At 40.0% G+C, this 20,505-nt stretch overlaps 1 protein-coding gene across 1 annotated transcript in view; it reads right to left on the bottom strand.

The window, feature by feature from the left end:
* Positions 1-2,007: 2,007 nt before the first annotated feature.
* Positions 2,008-20,505, bottom strand: part of ppp1r37 (protein phosphatase 1, regulatory subunit 37) — a 46,098-nt gene continuing 27,600 nt past the window's right edge. The window contains exons 5-13 of the mRNA XM_044204027.1: positions 16,954-17,073; positions 13,585-13,735; positions 13,233-13,388; positions 12,274-12,386; positions 9,389-9,530; positions 9,119-9,285; positions 6,263-7,910; positions 6,086-6,166; positions 2,008-5,008 (exon numbers count right to left, since the gene is read on the bottom strand). Of these exons, the coding sequence (XP_044059962.1) occupies positions 6,090-6,166; positions 6,263-7,910; positions 9,119-9,285; positions 9,389-9,530; positions 12,274-12,386; positions 13,233-13,388; positions 13,585-13,735; positions 16,954-17,073 (2,574 nt within the window). The 3' untranslated portion in view covers positions 2,008-5,008; positions 6,086-6,089. The remainder of the gene's footprint in view (positions 5,009-6,085; positions 6,167-6,262; positions 7,911-9,118; positions 9,286-9,388; positions 9,531-12,273; positions 12,387-13,232; positions 13,389-13,584; positions 13,736-16,953; positions 17,074-20,505) is intronic.

Below are 20,505 nucleotides of genomic sequence, written 5' to 3'. Positions count from 1 at the left end.
TGAATGATGAGTGAAATGTATTAAAACCAAAGGTAAGGTGTCCCAAGTCAATTATAAAACAAAGGTAGGAAAAGATCAGGGTTTTGGTTAATTATTGAAAAGTTAACAGTGAAGCACGAGACACAACTTTTTCTTCTTCTTTGTCAACATTTAACCGAAACAACAATCTTTCCCTAACCCTAACCAAAGTTGCCTTCCAATAGTAGAAGAAACGTTGCCAGGGAACGTAATCCAGGCAGCAATTTAATTTCTCTTCAAAAAGTAATTGACAAAACTAATTAGTAGTATATAAATGTAGTCGCTAGGAGACGGGGTTGCCTGGGTAGACATTGCTCCATTTTGAGGGGTCATAACACAAAAAGGTTAGGAACCAGTGATTTAGGTTAAAGATTGTTTAAACTAAAGCAGCAGTTGCCAAAGGACACTGTGTTATATGTTAGAGACATTTGACTCATTGGGGTCATCTGTAAGTGTTGAAGGGTAATGAAAAACACATTTTAATAACTTCTGACTGCCTCACAACTCCCCTCCCTGTACTGTCGGAGCATTATTGGGCGGGAGTGGATTAGTGCAGTCTGGAATTCCTTCAGAGGAGAATTTCAGCAACACATACAGAGCAGAGCTCCCACCCTGGCTTGTACTCGACTCCCTGCCACCTCTACGCACCCTCACTACAGGAGACGTGAGCAACGTGAAAGGGTGTGAGGGGTTTTCTGTTTTACTGGAATACTTTAAGGGCATGAAACAGATACAATTATCCCACATTATCCACAAGAAACAAAACAAAGATTAGAGGAACTTCAACATAAATTTGGATAGCAGAAACATGTATTTTCTGTTTTTCTTATACTGTTAATCTTCTCGCGACCCCTCAGATGTAACACAGGCTAGGAAACACTGGTCTAGAGAAACGGGGACACTTTTTGGAGAGGTGGTGTTGCTTTTAAAATGTTTTACATGGAGTTTTTTAGCCATGCTAGCGATGTGGCTCTGTGGCAATGCCGTTTGGTCCAGACTGAAATATCTCAACTATTGGATGGATTGCCATGAAATGTGGTTCAGTCACTCATGTCCCGCTCTAAACTAAACTAAGACGAACATGTTAAACAATTTACCTGCTAAACATCAACATGTTAACATTATCATTGTGATGTTAGCATGTGGGATTCCCGGCAACGCAGAACAAACCAGCAACACGACAAATGGGAGGGGTCGAAAGTTGAACATTTTAATCTTCATGCAAACGAGGCTACTTAGTTTTTTGCCAAAAAACCCCAAAAACTGACAACAAAAAAACAATGCAGTGGTGGGTCAAGAAGTTCAGTCTTTACCTGCTGTTTATAAATGTCTGTAATGGGAACGATGATTGTCCTCTTTTCTACGTCCCTGGCCTCCAAGATTACAGATACAAACAAAAACGATGTGCTGCTTGGTACAACATCACGTAAATTGTAGGATAAAGTGCAGGTTGCTTATTTACACAATGTTTGCTAATGAGGAAGCTACTAGCATTGATACAACCACCATGACGAGCGGGAAGTGGCCGAGGCGATGTTGCGCGATTTGTTTGCTTCCAGTGGGTTTTCTCCGCAAGGGTTAAATTACCAAATTAGACCTCAACGACATTCTTTGGAAATGTGAAAAAAGGTTTTGCCATCTGACATCTCTTTCTATAATACTGCTCTGCTAGCTACCCACACCAGCTAACGGTCAAATGCAGTTTTATACGAGGGGCGGGCTTATCTAATCCTGCCAAATCACATTTGATTGGATAAATGTATGTGGAATTATGAGATAAATTAACAATTAACACATAGACACATTAGATCTTGGAAAATGTATTTTTCACTTCACAGTCTTTAAACCTTGCTGTGCCAAATGCCATGATCATGTCATATCAGTTATAGTAATTGTTCAGAAAGCTCTGATATATCCATCTTGACACTTAATAAAACGGAAGTTCCTGAAAACCAAACAAATATGGACGCCTCACATCAGCAAAAGATGTTCAATGTAATTAAAGTCAAATTTAATGGATATGATGTTACATTGTCAATGCACAATATTTTAATCGTCATACAACCAACTCTGTAATCATACAACCGTGTTGATGACGTGAAAGCTCGCAAGTCGTCAACATGGGCATCTTTCCCATCTCTACCATCCATCCCATATGAAACGAACTCGGTATAAGTACAGCCTCACCGAGCTGCTAGCATGGCTGTAGACTCTTGGTCTTAGTTATATTTGTATGATGTCCAAAAGGCCTGAAACACCTAAAATAATCACAAGAAACCAAAACAAACAGAGGAATGTTCGAAAAATTACATTTTGGGCTTCAGAAACATAATTTGTCTGCCTTTTTATTCCCATGTGGAAACCAGTGTCAGGCGTCGGTTTTAGGTCCCTGTGAGGGGCCGTTGGTTAGTGCCAAACACAAACTACCTGCCTGATGTCTAACTAGAACAAAACATTAAACACTTTCGACTCATAGCCCCTCTATCACACAAAGACAGTGGCTGTAAAAAGTATTCAAATCTCATTGGACTTGAATCGCAGCACATGTAATAGTTTTTTGGTACAACAGAAATTGAAAATAAAAAACATACTTTTATAGGGACTGTACTTTTTAATATTGTACTCATTAATCAGTACTGTTTTTTTAGAAGTGATATTGATTCTATTCTCTGCAAAACTGGTCTGTGATCAATTCAAACATTTCAGAGGTTTCAAAGATCACACATTTGAAAAACAGTCACCAGCTGTATCCAAAAATCCCAACCAAACTTGATCTGAACACAATTCTTCCTGTTATTTATGCATTCATCTGCAGAGTTTCAAGTCCCAAACTGCACAATTTCATTGAAACATTCAGTCATATTAGTCATTACATGCATTTATTTGAGAGGAACAAATTTCGCCATACATATCTTTGTGATTACCAGCACATTTCAATTAAGTTAACAAATTATTAAAAATTTCTAAAAATTAAAGCATAACAAACAGTGGGGGCAAACTATCTGTTGGGTGGGGAGGAGCAGGAGGGTTGAATGTTGCTCCTTTAAGAAGAAAAGAAAAAAAACTAACAACATACCTGCCTGCGTCTGCTTCAGGGGAAATTTCAAAGCAGGGTAAACCAGCTCTCTTCACGAACATACATGAAGTTGACATTTCATGTCAAGTTTTACTGCCTTGCTCTGGAAAATTCAGGACAGGGGTTGGATTTGAACTGAGACATCAGTGCCTGCAGCGTGTCGTATATGATGCTGTTGTGAGATATCCTTTGGCTCTGTCTCCACAGTAGGAAAACATAACCACCTGCCCCCCCTTGTGGCCACAGCTTCACCCTTTACCCAGTAGAGTAGTGTTAAAACAACAACAAGGACATTATATGAGAACTATTGTTTGCTGCTTCCTTGTGTTTGCTTTCATTACTGCACCCTGACTGCTACCATAGTCATATTTACCTTTCCTTCCAACACAGATTACCCTTTCCCCCCAAAAAACAAAACTAAATATTTGCTCTAGTTTGAATATGAAATATACATCAAAAAATGGGGTTAATCTTTAAAAGCAACCCCCTAATGGAAAAGAAAAGATAAAATGAGAAGGCGGGTGAAGAAGAAAAAGGGGGGAAAATAAATCAGAAAAGGCTCATATAGCTATAAAATAAATACAAAATAACTGATTTCTCAAAGCAGTCAAACAAAAAAACACAAAGACTGAATCTGAAGTGGTGAGTTTGAAGGCAACATGAATGATGAGCTGGAGAGGTGACATGACACAAAGTACCAGAGGAAGACTGAGGGACGGGAGGAAGGAGAGGGGAGATGACAACAGAGACCGAGCTGCTTTTCTTGAAAGAGTTTAACACAACAATGAACGGTCGAACAAAGCAATAACAGTGTCATGGAAAAAAGATTTTTTTTTACTGTAAATAACTCAACCAAAAGTAGACATCTTGCTTTCCAACATGTTGTGTAAGTTCTGGGTTTTTCAGGTGGGAGCAAATTTCCGACTTTGTGACTTTCAAAAAGCGTTTTTTTTTTTTTTTTTTTGTTGTATCGGAGGCAGGCGGGAGAGACAGTTGCAGCTACTCCACATCAGATCTGAGGAGACCGACTGGAGGGGGGACGCTGATTCCTGAGGAGCCAAAGTGAGCAGAGGATGAGAAAACAGACAAGGGGAGGTCACTTTGGCAGAGGTCCCTTAGAGTTTTTTGTTTCCAAAGGGGGAGAATGGTGGGGAGTAAGGACAAGGACATAAAACGATGACATTTAAACAGATGCGTAATCATCTTCAGCTTCCTTGGATATAAAAGCCTTTGACAGTGACCTACTTCCAACTCTAGAACAAGTGTTTAAAGCCAGTAGGTCCTCTCAGCACGGTCCGTCACCGTTATTTTGTCTTCCAACTGTGCCATCAACCGCACTTTTCTCGTTATCACCGTTATGTCTGTGTGTGTGTGTTGTGACAAAAAACATGAATTATTAGTTATTTCCCAAACTACAGTGGAAATCTACACAAGGGAGAAAGTAGGGCTGTGAGAAAGGTCTGTGTTCTTTCTTTGGTTAGTGTTTTATCCTCCCTCCTTCGACCCTTGTCTCTCTTCTTTCTCACTCGCAGGCGGCTGCTTGTTTATAGATTTCAGATTGACAAAATATAGTGATAACAGGGTGATTTTATTTCTCATTTCCCCCCTTCTTCCTCATACTCAATGTGCATATGTATGTGTGATTCAGTGGTTGATGTAGTGTGGATGTAGAGCATTTCTTATTTATCACAGTCAAGCTTGAGAAGTAGATTTTGTCCTTTTTGTGGCTTTCCATAATTTTCTTGTATTTTCTTGTATAGAGCTTCAACTGTAACACCGGGTCTTCTGTCCATTATGGAAAAGGTCGTGTTGGTGGTAAATTCAAAGAAATGACAAAAACCTTGTAGGATAACCAGTCATGTAGTAGAGTCAGACAAACTATCTGAGTGCTGTTTTCTCCCGTCCTCACAGTCTCTGTGGAAGTAGAAGAGAGGAAATAAATTATTCCTGAATGTAGCAGAGATAAGCCACATACTGTATGTTATAACTCATGCTTGACCACCATTTTTGAGATAAAAGCCACTTTGGGTGACTGGTTGATGTTTTAACTGACACTTTAACACACCTCTTTAGATTTATAAAATCTTGAAGGTAAAACCCTTTTGCTCAAACTGAGCACATTAAAATGCCATTGTGGCTGCGCAAATACCTGCAAAACTATTTCATTCTGGGGATACTGCCAGCCTTACACCTTGTCTACACTGCAGCAGCATGTCAGTAGAGCAGCAGCACTTGCAGTCCTCTGTCAGTGTCTATATTAGATGTGTTCATGCAGTTGTGCATTCAAGTTAGCAGAAAACAGTCACTAAAGGTAAAAAATGCTGATCAGACAGGCTCTAAACGACTCAGATTGGCTACCACTTTAATTGGAAGTAAAACCAAAAGTGAGCGCAGCTGCAATGTTGCTAATAATCACTCATTGCACAGAAAAACTACAGCAATTAGGGCAGGTCAACGGGCCGCAGTTTATGGACAGGTTGGGTAATAGTTAGTTTCTACCTTTGTTTTCTCTCCCTGTTGGACCCATTTTTAGCATTGTCGTTGTGTTTCAAGTTCCCAGCATTTACACTGGTGAGTACAATGTTATCATAACAGATAGAACAGATGGCCAGAGCTTCAAAAGTAGTTTTCCTTTAAATGATACATAAAATTATATTTCTACTTCCTTAATGAGAAGTTTTTCCTGGTAAGGACGTCAGGACCAAACACAGTGAGTGATTCTTGTGAACTCCAAAACCCATGGGACATTGTTCAAGGAAGGAAAGACAGTTTAATTACAGGAGGGAAAAAGAGATTTTCATTGTTGAAATGAGGTTTTATTTGCTGGAGTTTTATATTCAGACCTACTAAAGTGCTTTTGAAGAAGTAAATTCTGAAAGTTGAAGTCCCCGTTTCATGGAAACTTTACAGTACGTCAACAGTATGATGATGAATCTATGACTACTTGTGATTTTCTATTGTACACATATATAGATAAATGTTTTCCCTCACAGCCTCATGGTGCTTCTCTCCCCGTCTCCAAACTGGCTTCTAGCAGCAGCTCCTCCAGGTCTTGTCCACAGCTGACACTCACTACACAAGTGACACATGACACACATCACCAAACAGGATTTTCACACCCAAAACCATCTGCACATTATTCATAGATCAGTGATTACAGTGACTCACCATGCTCCATCACACAGCTGCCAGGCTTGGGACTTTCAGCGTCGAGAAGATGGAGGGAGAACTCGGGCTTCAGGCCGTTGGGCAGAGCTGAACCGACTACCGCCTCCTGCGGAGTCTCTGCAAAACACTCGTCCTCGTCTGCAGAGCTGTCATCTGGTGAATCCTCCACTTCGACTGGGGAGTCAGACCCTACCTCTACTTCCTGTTCATCCACCTCTGTTTGCTGCTTTGGACGTGGTTCCTCTTGGCTTTGCTGGCTGTAATATTTCTCTGTTAAACTGGGCTTTTCATTTTCTGACAAGTCGGCCGGTGCGTCCTGCTTCTCCTGTGGTGGAAGTGACTCCTCCTCTTCTTCCTCTGTTTGGTTCAGTGACTGGGTCTCCCCAGACGCAGATGCTAGGTCATTCTGCACCAGTTTAAGATCAGATGTTAACGGCTTCTGCTGCGTTTCTGCTGCAGGGATACTAGTATTGGTTTGACTCAGTTTGTCTAACTGTGTACACTCTCCTTCTGTGCTATCAAGGGACATCACCTGTCCCTCATCTTCTATAAGACCGTCCTCCTCCTCTCCTTCTACACAAGTTGGCTCATGTTGTGGGCTTTCAGTGCTATCCTTTACCTCCCCAGTGAGCTGAAATGCTACAGCCTGCACTGATGAGGAATCTGAAGGCAGGCTTGATGCTTGTTGACTTGGATCTGTCACTTCTGGGTCTAAAGTGCTAGCTGTCACATCTTCTGTGGAGTGACTTGTAGACTGTGGCTCTACTGCGTGGGTCTGAGTAATATTTGGTGCGGACTTGACGTGTGCTACAGGACTCTGCTCTGTCAGTTTACAGTCTGTTGATGCAGCAGGTGAGCTCTCCTTCATGTCCTCCTGCAGTGTTTGTGTAGGTGTTGGTGATGAGGGTGGCGGCTGCGTCTGCTGTGTTGTGGGTGTGTTCATGTCTACATGCTTCTTTGAAGCCTCTTTAGCCTGGCTGGGAGCTGCGGGTGCGTTTATCTGGAGATGTAGCTGCTGCTGCTCAGGAGGGCTCTCCACCCGAGTTACCATGAAGATCTTATGACCCCTCCCTGGACTAGAAACAGATATACAGCGACCAGGAGATGGAGGGGTGCCGGGAGGAGCTGTGGCTTCTGTGACGGTGATGCCGGAAATGACACTCGGACAGCCAGCAGGTGAGGCAGACGGGGAGGACGACGTACGTGAGGCACTGAGGAGGGGCTCTGCAACCCCTGTCTGGGTTTGAGGAGCAGTCTGGTTTAAGCGAGTGGAGGAGTTTGACGTGGAAGAGGACTTCGTTACCACCTCCTCTTCTTCATCCTCAGTGTCTGAGTCCGACTCCAGGATCATTTGAGGAACGCTCGTCTCAGAGCTCGCTCCTGACTGGCTGCTTGTCTGTCCTTCATTTCCTTTTGTTTCACCTTCTTCCACTTCCTCTTTGCTGCCTTTGTTCCCTTTCTCCTCTGTTGCTGGTTCCTCCTCTTCTTCTTCTCTGGTCCCGTCCTCTGTGGCGATTTCAGCCATGGATGCCGACTGCCTCATCTTCTCATCTGTTTCCTCCTTTTCCTTAGCAAGGATGAAGTTCCTCTTGCAGCCATTCTGGATTTCAGCCAGCAGGGCACGCTGGGTCTCAATGAAGCTCTTCACCTGAGAGGCAAAAAAATTGTTTCAAACACGCAACAAACACCACAAGAATACCAGAATAAAACAAAACTAAATCAAAGCAATTCTTTCAATCTCTTTTGAGCTTTTAGTCAGTAATATTGTCTTTCTTTCAAAAAAGCTTTTTTTCTTTAAAAATCTAAGGATGGGGCGCCATGGTGCTATCTCTCTCTCCCCTAATTTCCTGTCATGTCTCCACTGTCAGCTATGTACTAAAAGGCATAAAATTCCCCGGAAAAATTATAAAAAAAGAGGCTGGTGTTATTCTGTATTGTAGTTATTGTCAACAAATCCAATGAAAAGACCAAAACCAAAGTTACATTAGTCCAGCTCTCAATACTTTCTGACTTCTCTACCCTGTCTGTAGACCATGTGTTCCTACTGAAGTCATAAATCTTAAAAAAGTAAAACTGAGTATTTACAGCAGCAGGATGGTGTATTTGGGACTGACTCAAACTAAACTATAGGGTCCATGTTCAGTGAAATTAAAGAGCAAGTAAACCCCACAGTTTTGGCTGAAGTAAATCTACCCTAGAAATTCAAAAAATGCCTCTAGAACATAAAAAAAAGTATCAACAAGGGCAGCGCTGGGAGGGGCACAATTGGATAGACCTACAAGGAAACGTGAGACGTTACGTAGTGCTTGGTGACGAAAGCTGCCTCCATATATGTCACCTGCTTCCAGATCAGCCAATAGCAAAATTCAATTGCAAAAGCCAGGTTTCAACCTGTAGAGGGCAGTCGCTAAACATATGTATAACACAATATGTAGAATTCAAATACGTTGCACTAAAATGTCAAGATTTGGACCTGAATCCATCAACAATACTACTAAATACCCATATACACTGGTTTTCAGCTGAATACATTGGTTCGGGGGTTTAGTTACTCTTTAAGGAACATTTCCTCGAGTGCAACAGTGTGGTGCACTGTGTTTTTAACAATTTATGGTCAATAATGGAGCTCTATGGCACAGAGGAATAAGATATTTCAGGCTTTGGCTACACAGACAATAGTTAGTAGGATCAATTCATTGTAGGTTTTAGTCTTTTTATGGGGTTTGATGACAATAAGAAAATACATGCCAACGTTATGCAGACACCCAGTGTAGGATAAATGTCCACGTCAGTTCTCGACTATATTCTGCTCTCATCTCCTCTATCCCCTTCCTCATGCCTTGTCCCCATGCTCACAGTTTCTTTCTTGGGCTCCCGGTCAAGGTCGAGACGCAGCAGAGAGGTGTTGACTTTCAGGGCAAGCGACAGAGCCATCAGTCCACCGGTCTTGATCTCATTCTCTCGAAGGTCGAGACGCAGCAGTCTGGGGCTCTCAGCGATGAATTCAGCTACAGCCACAGCTCCTATAGCACAGATGACACAAAGAAACAGAAGTCAAAACATGCAAGACAGCAAAAAAATTCTCCATAAAAACTGAAGCAGAGGCACATGGGCACTAGTTCCCACCTTCGCAGGACAGTTTGGTAGAAGCGAGGCCCAGTCTGAGCACAGAGCGGTTGCCAATCAGTCCGTCTTTCAGCTTGTGGACCCCTTCGTTACCCACCGAGTTATGGCCGAGGTTCAGAGTCTCCAGACTCTGGGTGCATGGCTGAGGGAGGGAGAGGAACAACAGAGGAGAATGCTTTGAGAATGTGAACAGTGATATAAAACAATTGAGTGTTTTTTTAGCGATGGGAGTGTGCAGTTATAAAACCACATTGTTTAGAAGAAGCTTAAGTTTTAACAGCTGGTGTTTGTCAAGGGAAACTTGAATATGCTTTAGTAGATTATCTAAGATTATACTAAAGTTAAGTATAAAATGTCCACAATGTGTTCCATGGTGTTCATGAAACCTGCGTATTATCAGATGCTCCAGTCATTTCAATAGATTGTAAAATATTCCATGTATATTTTATCTTTCTGACAACTACAGAATGTGTTTAGTGTAGTAGCTTATTATTATTATTATTATTATTATTATGTATTTGGGATTTTTGGTGCATCTGATTCTTAACTGTAGAGAGTTTTGACATTACTGAGAGCCACTCTGGAATAGACTGTATTTCCTTGCAGGCCGCAGTTTACTACTTAATGAGCTGATTAATAAGACCTTCCTGTTAGCTACTGCTAACATCTTGACAGCCTATTTTAACCCCCCAGTGAGTGGCAGAGCTGTGCTGCTGATGGTTTGAGTACTAAAATACATCTTTTTCACTATTTCACTAAGAAATCTCCTCTCTCCTCTATTAAATATATATTATAGTCAGTGCACAGTTTTCTCTTTATACTGGTTACTGTTAAATGCCCAATGTTTACCATCTCATTGCATTGTGGCAATCAAGTACACTGTGGTTATCTCCAGGGTTATGAATCAGCAGCCAGGACAGTCATGGGATTTTCTTTATCAGTATGAATATGGGTTTTAGGCCATTTTTGCAACATCTCACAAGCCTCAGTAAAAACACAATCAGACAGATTTCTTGAAAGAGTTTAAAAATGCAGTGTTTTATATTCCATAAAATTCTCCATAATTCACAACACATGAGAGGTTAAAGGGATTCATCTGTCGATAGATCTCAGATTTAATACTTTTGGTTTAGTAAAATCTTCAAAGCTTTCCCTGATCACTTCACTCAAAGTCTTGATGATAATTTTTTACATCCATTTTACTGCTAAGATACACAAATTAAATTAGATTACCTTGCGGCTTGAAATACCTCCTACCCTCTATATAAAAGGATTTATTTTCATCTGTATAAGCTGTCACTGTAATAAGGGTTTGTACAGATTTGGCTACTGCTTCGAGCGTAAATGACACATTAGATGAACTATACAGACACATATGGATGGACTGAAGCAGTAAAAAGTACCAGTAACTGTTTATACACAAACATAAGCATCAGTGAACAATTTATTAACAGCTGTATGTTAGTGATATATAACAAAAAGGCAAATTTTGTTGTTAAATCGTAACACACTACAGTTTCTATATTTAAAGGCAACCCTTGTTTGTGAAATATAATATGATTAAAATGAAATATGCAGCTAAATTCTGGGTTAACAAGTTTTAAGTTTGTTTTTGTAGTCATTACATTGAGTCAGCAAAATTAATCTTATCTTAAAACAGCCTCGATAAACTGGGAATAATGTGAACAAAAGACACGCTGCAGTTGCAGCATTATAGTCATTAATAAGTCATTAATGTTATTTAGGCCATGACTGTAAAATAATCTGAGATTCTATTAATACGACAATACCGCAACAAAACATTTGAACATTTGAAAAAAGTTTCTCTTTCTCTGACAAGGCTGAGGCATTAATGACTCAGCAGTGTACTAAAACAACAAGGGAACAATGAGTGTGAAGATAACAGCGCTATCACTCGACAACAGACATGAGCCCAATGACTTTAGTAATGAATTATCTATAGCAGACTGCTGCGAAATTAAACCAAGATGAACTGAGAGAAATGGTTCGAGTCTCGAGCTGACATCTGTTCACTGAGGGAGATATGACTGCACAAAATGTCAGGTGTATTAATGAGGAGCTTACGTAGAAATACCACTCATATCAGACGTCATAACACCTATCTACACAGCACATTAATCTCTCACCTACACACCTGTCATTCTCAAGTTTACACAAGGAAATCAGGTAGCGGTTCTCTAGTAAAATGCAAATATGAATCATTATTCATCTAACAACAATACAATAAATGCAAAGTTCTTAATCTTATTTGTTTTAAACAAGATCCCTCAGACAGTAATGAGGTTAAAATGCTGCCTGTGTAATGTTTATGTTCAGGCACATCTTTTCTTGAGGAGATAATCCTCAGCAGCTCTGGACTGTTAAGTGTGAAACAAACCAGTAGCTACAGGTGTGAATGCATGCTGCTGGTGGTGACTGGGCAGATTGCAGAATGGTTGGATTACTACCTGTCATTATTTCAGCAAAGGTGACTTTTTTCATCAGTAAACTACGTCCTTAAAAAAACAAACAAAAACAACAACAACGATTTACTAGATGTAGGAGAAACTGATCTACAGTAAAATGCGTACATGTGGAAGTAAGCTGAGGTTCAGCTGCCGAACATGAACAGATATGTGGAGAAATTAAGGTAAAACAAACAGCAGAGCTCTATTTTGATCACTTCTCCGATAGAGTAATGAGGAGAAAATTTAATTCTCCTGTTACACACACACACACACACACACACACACACACACACACACACACACACACACACACACACACACACACACACACACACAGAAGCAGCCAGTGTTTTCCTCATAAAACCTCTGATAAGTGTGTGTGCAGACTGGTGTATGTGTGTGTGTGAGTGTGTGTACCAGTGCAGCAGCGAGGTAGCCCATGCCATTGTGTGTGAGCTGGTTGTTCCATAGCACCAGAGTGACAAGGCCTTTCCTCTGCTCTTTTAGTCCTTCACACACGTAGGCCAGACCTGTGACGACAAACAGAGACAGACACCAACACAGACAGAGTTAGTACATCTGTATTTAACTTAAAACTGTAAACACTTTTAACAAAACATCATGTGAATTAAAATAAAATGTCTAATTTGAGGGGCTCTGTTTAGATTGTCTATTATCTTATCTTCACTTTGTATTACAGAAAGCATTTTCTAAGCTGTCCTAGCAGCAAGAGAACCTTATTTACTGTAAATGGTGGAAAGTGTTATTTTATATATTTGGATGAATGGAGACATAAAATTCAGTTTAAAACGATCTGTTTGGTTCTCAGGCAGGGATATTTAGAGTGTGAGAGCTGAATGATATCAACAAAATAATCTGTCATAAAACTAAACAAATAGGGCAAAATGTGATACTTTTACTAACTTTTGTTTGCTTCCCAGCCTGAACAGTAATCTGAATTTTAATTAAACCAAATTATCCAACATACTAATGCTGGGATTGACAAGCCTGTCATGAGATTAGGTCCCAGTTGCTTTACTGGTTTGTACTAGCCAGCATGCCACAATACTTTTTGTATGTACCCATGCCCATATGCAGACAATTAAACGAGTATTTAATGTACCTTTGCACAATATGTGCATTGCTTATATTTTATTCTATTACTTTTATTGCTTTATTTTGTATTACTTTTGCTGTGATGACCTAATTTTTCCACAAGGATCAATAAAATCTCATTTTATCTGAGATTGTGAAAAGGTGTTGAGGTTTATGCACAATAAATAAATCTTTTTAACAAAGCAGTTCCACCTTCAGAAAACACAAAAGACTATAAAACAGTTATACTACTTCATGTGTTAGTGCTCACTGCTGTGTACCAGAGTCTAGGATGTGGTTGTTGCGCAGGTCCAGGATCTGAATGTTGTAGTTGAACTTGAGCAAGTTGCCAAGTTGGGCCGAGTCCTGCAGGCCATTGAGTTTGTTATCTGCCAGGTACAACTCCCGCAGGTTCATATTCATCTTCAGAGCCGTAGCTGTCCAGAAAAATAAATGATAAAAGGGAAGAAGAGGGAGATATGGGTGAAAGATGAAAAACAAAATGTCACGAATAGAGGACTAAATTCAGGGATTAGGATTCTCTGACACTGAAGGCGCAGTTGTAAAGAGAAACCCCTCCTCTTCCCCTTGTACATCCTCTCCTGTCACCCCCTGGTGCTCTGCCCATCTTACCCAATAACATGAGCGGTCTGCCAGACAGGCCAGCGTTCTCCAGGTGGAGGATTGCCAGGCTGCCACTGATCCTGAGCGCTCGTGCTACAAAGGGAGCCGAATGGTCCAGCAGGGGAGTGTTACGTGCATCGAGGTACTGCAAAGAGCTCGTCTGAGGCGGAAACGAAAACAGAGATACAATTAATTAGGTATGCTTGGATAAAAGTGCACATACCAAAATCAGAAATCAGATCAGTGTGTGAAATAATGTCCTCGCTATTGGCATGAAAACAATCTTTGTGTGGTTCTTAAGGGCAATAAAATAACACAATTATGGCTGGGGAGTACGAGATGACTTTGTCTTGTGGACTTTCTGTGAGTAAGTACGCAAGTAAATGACTAACACACAAGTTTCACCCTCTGTATCCTCTATCCTCTTGTTAGATACCTTTATCTGATCTTTATTCCTAATCCAGTAACCTCTCGGTACCTGTGATTATAGTTGAGAGCTTCATCAGACTCCATACATATAACATTATCCTCAAATGGGCAAATGTGAATGACAAAGATGACGTGTACGCACATTGTCGCTCACATAGAGTCACTTCAATATTGGTTTTCATCTGCTTAATCCAAAGCCTCACCTCAGGGATTCAAGGAGAGATCTATTGAGCTTTGCTGAAGTAAGCCACCACAATGTTTTATTGACAAGCTATGACACAAACAATCTACAAACTGGAATATAATGCATGGTGACTGCAGGCAGTTCTTCATTAATCATCAGACACTTGATGCTTGTAGACAGAGGATTGCCTTTTATTACAAACACTGATCAGATGACAAATGAGCTTCTCACACAGTCATAGTTGTGATTACAGTACGACTGTGGTGCTCATAAAATTTGTAAACACAGTTAATGTATGATTAGTAACTGTGATTAAGAATTTTATATTTTTCCATCTAGGAGAGTAAGTAACGAACCAGATCTTAGAAAACAAATAAAGAGACCACAATATTAATAATAAAGACTGCAAAGTAATTTGTGGCTTGGCAAACAGATTAGTGTTGTTCACTGTGATATACAGGACAGGCAGTGTACTTCAGCCAAGCCAAAATATCCACAAACTCCACAATCTAATAACCTAATATACAAATGAAATTGATTGATTTTTCATTATCGTAGAAAAGGTTTCAGTCGTAGTCATCTGGACACGGTTTTCAGAATCAAGACGTTTCGGCTCCCATCCGGAAGTCATTCTCAATTGTGAAAAAATTGGACGGGAACTGGAAATTTAAGCTACTCTGTGTTACATAAGCCCTGCCCTCAGGAAGGAATCTGCCTGAGTATCTGTTAATAGCTAGTTTCACCTGAAACTGACCTAATAGTTTAATCAGTAATCAGGCCTATTGTCGCCGTGCATTTGCATCTAAAAGCTACAAACCACACATTTGAAGACAGCGAGGTGAAGATTCTTAGTAGAGAGAAGAGTTGGTTTGAACGGGGTGTCAAGGAAGCCATTTTTGTGAAGAAAGAGAACCCCTCTTTGAACAGAAATGGTGGTCTGAGATTTAATCTGCCCAAAGTCTATCAGAGTGTATTATCACCTTGGTCACGCCTATCACATGCTAATCAGGCACTTAACAGTGATGAAGTAGATGCAGCCAGAAAACAATAGGCCTGATTACTGATTACTGGGCCATCTTGAAACTATTAGGTCAGTTTCAGGTGAAAATAGCTATTAACAGATACTCTGGCAGATTCCTTCCTGAGGGCAGGGCTTATGTAACTCAGAGTAGCTTAAATTTCCAGTTCCCGTCCAATTTTTTCACAATTGAGAATGACTTCCGGATGGGAGCCGAAACGTCTTGATTCTGAAAACAGTGTCCAGATGACTACGACTGAAACCTTTTCTACAATAGAACACTCCTGGACGAATGAGGGACTACACCGTCTTTTCATTAATTGTTAATTTACAACATTTGGTTTAGGATATGTTTTTTGCCTGTATTATCTCACACGTCCTCTTACACCTTAAACTATTATACAGTATAGAATGATACAAAAAAGACCTGTATGAAATTTTTTGTCGAGTGGTTTTACCCTCCCTATTCCTGACACACAATCAACAGTTCCTGCACGTTTTGTTTGACAAAAAAACCCCCCCAAAACCCTGTTAAAACTAACCAGCAGCTGTTCGTATCCATGTATTTTCTCACATATATTGCTTGAAAGGTGATATATTAATATGTTTGCCCGGCAACCCATTTGCATTCTTAACAGTAATAAGTGATGACTGATGTCAAAGGGCAAAGGCTTATATCCGAGTGTTGACAGAAATCAGCAGTGCTGCACGACACAAGTTCAGCCAGAGATAAAGAACAGTGGAAAGATCGATCTTCTCCCCTGGGCACGAAGCTACAATTACAGAAGTAGAAGAGAAGACTTTAAGCCAGTAATATCTGAGAACAAACACCCTCTTTTCTGGCCAAACAAAATGCATGAAACATTGCACACAGTTTGGTCAGTCTCAAGAGCTTTCTCACTGAAGGCAACAAACACACTCAGACCAGTGTCGTCCATCACACAATGTTTTTATTTTAGAAATGGTTGCTTTTATTGTTCATCTTCCCTGCCCTCTCTGAGGAAAGAACATCTTTCTCTTGTCACTGCCATCAACCTGTTTATTCTGCCAGAATTCAACCTGTAGTCTCTTTAATATTATTATTTATACTGGTGCTGCACTAAGGAACAGCCATCTATCAAACATCAAGTTGATGAAAACAAAAGAGACTTTTAGAATTGTATGCTGTTAATGGCACTATTCCTGTTGCCATTTCTATGTAAGCTCTTTTTATTGTTGCATTTATTTTTATTATTTTTTTATGAACATTTTTATCCATTAGAATATTTTACTGTTTTTAATGAAACATCCTTAAATGTGTGACGGCACTTTCATTCATTGCACTTTACTGTCTTTGTAAAGTTTTGTTTTTTATTGTATCTGTTCTTATTGTGTATACCGTAGCACCCCCTGTATACTGAGCATTGCACATGGAGTGACTTGACCTTGAACCTTGAATGTAGAGGTCAGGTCTTATTTATGTTATGCATTTGGTATTGAGCTATACATCTGTTTTTTATGGTTTAGTTTGCAGTGATGTGGTTTTGTATTTAAGACTTAAGATTTAAGATTGTTTCATTTTATGTTAAATGTTTTGTGTGTGTCTTTTAATATCTTGGAACCATTTTGGGGGGAAAAAAGTGTTTCTCACTTTAACATGTTGTTCCTTGGATTGGTGTGTTTTGTTGATCAATAAACAAATCAAATCCTTTCCTATTTTTTCCTCTGCAGACAATGTTATCCACTGTAGGGGAGAACGATCTCTCACCTTTTTCAACATGTGAGCTGCGGCCTGCCATCCCCGCGTGCCGATGTGCTTGTTGAAGGAGATGTTGAGATGTGTGGCCGACTCATAGTACTCAATCATGTCAAACAGAGCTGATGCACCCTGAGAAGCACACAGAGAGAGAGAGAGAGAGAGAGAGAGAGAGAGAGAGAGAGAGAGAGAGAGAGAGAGAGAGAGAGAGAGAGAGCGAGCGAACAGGAGAAAGAGATGTTATAAGATACAGTCTGGAGCAGCTGTAGGTGCCATGGTAACAGTCCCTCAGGATAGGTGAGACCTGCAGAGGTGTTTCCATGAGGGCCTCAGCTGTGGGTGAAGAGACACGTCTGGGCTACTGTCTACAGTTGCAAATAAAAACATAAGTGAACATTAAAATAAACATGTGAAAATGAACCGTGTGAGTGTAACCGCTCCTATCTTCTAGATATAATACTGAATGAAGTTTATTTTTGAGAAGGGTTGCAACTAAAGATTATTGTAGAGCTGCATTTGACTCGATTACTCAATTATCGAATCGATGGTTAGAAAATAGTTGAAAATACGGTTATAATTTCTTAGAGCCCATGGTGAGGTCTTTGAATGCCTTGTTTTGTCAGATCAACAGTCCAAAATCCAAAGATATTCAGTTTGCTTTCTTGTATGACAGAAAAGCTTCAAATCCTCACATTTGCGAAGCTGGAACAAGCAAATGTTTGGCATTTTTGCTTAAAACATGACTAAAACGTTTATTTAATTATCAAAGTAGTTGTCGACAAAGTTTCAGTTGATTGACTAGTCGTTGCAGCTCTAGATTATTGCCATTATAAATTAATCTGCAGATTATTTTCACAATTAACCAAGTCATAGTTTATTCTATAAAATAAGAAAATCGCAAAAAATGCCCTTCACGATTTCCCAGAGCCCAAGTAGACGTCCTAAAATTTAATTATGTCTGATCAACAGTCGAAACCCCAAAATATTCAGTTTACAATGATATAATATAGACCCATTTAAGAATCTGAAACCATCAGGGGTTTGGCATTTTTGCTTGAAAAATCAAAGGTTAATCGAGTATAGTAACAGTAGCTGATTACTTTTATGTTGAACAAGTAATCAGTTAATTGACTAGTCAATACAGCTATATTCAGTCGTAGGGCATGAAACCCTGTTTGGTGAGGAGCAGATGCAGGACTGAAGTGAAATGTCAGGGATGCAGTACAAGGCCAAAGTGCATTCATGTGATCAGAGTGTTTTCATCTCATTTTGGTTGTGGTGGTGCTGTGGGGGTGCATCTCGTTCATCTATCACTCACATACTATGTAAAGGTGTTGATGAAATTTGGCTGGTTATTTAGCTTTTCTGCATTCCACCCCATTTGTTTTCATTACATAACAAGTTATTAGCATGTTTTAACAGGAAAATTAGCTACTGGGTCTTTAGCTCTCATGTGTGGATTCTGCGTTCCTCATGTCTTTCACTCAGCAGCAATTAAAAGCAAACTTAAAACCACCAAAATCAACGATCCAGTGATGAATTTCCTTATGTGCAGCCAATTGCAGGATGTGACTAGCAGATTAAAATGGGAGTATGAGTGTATGAGTTTATCCTCTACTGAGGCTGATGAGACGTAACAAAATCAGACGGGCTGTTGCATAGCGTCTCATAACCTTTTTCCCTTTTGTGTGTATGTGCATACTGGGAGACATTACTGAGTATACACAAGTGTGTTTATCTACAGGGTGGGGGAAGATGAGTCACATTCAGTCCAATAAAAGCCAGCCTGTGTTAATGCTCCACATGCCTGTTCCTCCCCACGCTTCTTAAAACATCTCTCCAAAAACTATTTTTTCTCCTTTCATCTTACCAAATCACTCCCAACAAGACACCACTACTGCAGATATGAGACTCTGGCAAATCAAACCATCTACTGTATGTCTCTCACTCCTACTTCAAAGACGAACCCATTTTGTCACTTCCCTTTTTATCCCACCTTCCTCCATTCTCTCCTAATACTTCCTCAATATTTTCTGCTTTCAGCATCTCATTTCTTCTAAGCCCAAGGCTTGTCTCAGACCAAAATGCTATTCTCTGGTGACTCAGTGACTCACTGACTCATTCAGCTACCTCAATAACATTTCCGGGACAGTGCTACATGTTGGGTGAGAAATGTGCATAAGTCACACTGCATTTGTTTGGATTATGTGAAGCTCTGGTGTGTGTGTGTTTTCTAAAACAAAGATTTGTTATAAAAAGTATATGTCCAATATTGTTCATGAATGTAACTGCTTGCATTTTGCTTTGTGTATAAATAAGAAAACCTGCATGGCCTCTCTTCATGTATAACAATATTTAATGTTTATATACAATGACTTTATCCCTTTTAGGGGAGTGTTTGTGTTTTCCAGCACTGTGTGTGATTTCAGTGGATAATTCATGTGGGATTAAGGAGGCCTGTGAATTCCCTCATATTAATGGTTATGAAACATTGTAATCTTTACTTGCTACTGCTTATTTTTGTAATGCCTCCTGAAACATAATCCATTGTTACACTATGAAACCAAATCAGAGTTGCTATTGTCAGGTGACACTCCTATTCATGTTGTGTATTATGTCTGATTGGTTTGCAGGTGAAGTAAATTTACACAATAAAATGTTCCTGGATGCAACTGGGTAAAATTTGTTCCACTCAAGAGTGAAATTTACGAGTTCAGCTAGACGTGGTGACGTATTTGTATCTGCCATCTTATGGGGCTGGACCCTAAACAGAACGCCAGTCCATCTCAGGGCTAACACACCTTCTGGCCCCATTTACACCTGTGATCTGTCATACGTTAGGATACGTCAGGATACGTTATCTGGAAAATGACATCTGATTCATGGGTCTTTGCATTTATACCTTTTATTAAATCGCGTTCTCGTTATCTCGATTGTGCCCGCATTGTAATTGGTTCTCTAAATATGCAAATTTGTTAGGCGGGTCTGGCAGATTTGTCAATGGGCACGTCCCAGGTCAAGGGAAGCAATGCGATGAACAGACATCATTCATTTCTAAATCACTTTTTGCGAGGGAAGACTTGCTAGCTACCGTTACTACTTGTAACTTTTGCTGGGCTTGTTTAAGCTAGCAGGAAGAGACGGAGTTATGTGACCTTTCAACTTGTTGGGTGGATTTTTAGCAATTTAGAAAGTGGGAAAAACTCAGAGTAAACAAAAGAAAACCTCACAAAACACAAGAAGACACAGCTTCTACACAAAAAGGTCTGGGGCCAGTTATTGAATTCCTTGTGCTTTATAATAGTGCTTTCCACTGAGACACTGTTGTTGCCTGCTAAATCATATGATCAAATTTGGTTGTTGGTAATTATGGCTCAGGTTTTTGTTAAACTTCAGTTTTATTAGCTCTCAAGATGGAGTTTATGTGGGTTTGGTCTCATATGTTTCAATGTTAAAGGTACCCTGTGGAGTTTTTAGGCTATGTTTAACTTCACTGTTTTTCACCAAAATACCCTGTGTATGTCTTGGAGGCCTAATAAATATGCTGAAGGCATTTCCTTCTAA

Source organism: Siniperca chuatsi, linkage group LG7, assembly GCF_020085105.1.
Source record: "Siniperca chuatsi isolate FFG_IHB_CAS linkage group LG7, ASM2008510v1, whole genome shotgun sequence".
In the NCBI taxonomy this organism is placed as follows: Eukaryota; Metazoa; Chordata; class Actinopteri; order Centrarchiformes; family Sinipercidae; genus Siniperca; species Siniperca chuatsi.
The sequence above is the reverse complement of the archived record's forward strand: the minus strand, read 5'-3'. Positions and strand labels throughout refer to the sequence as shown.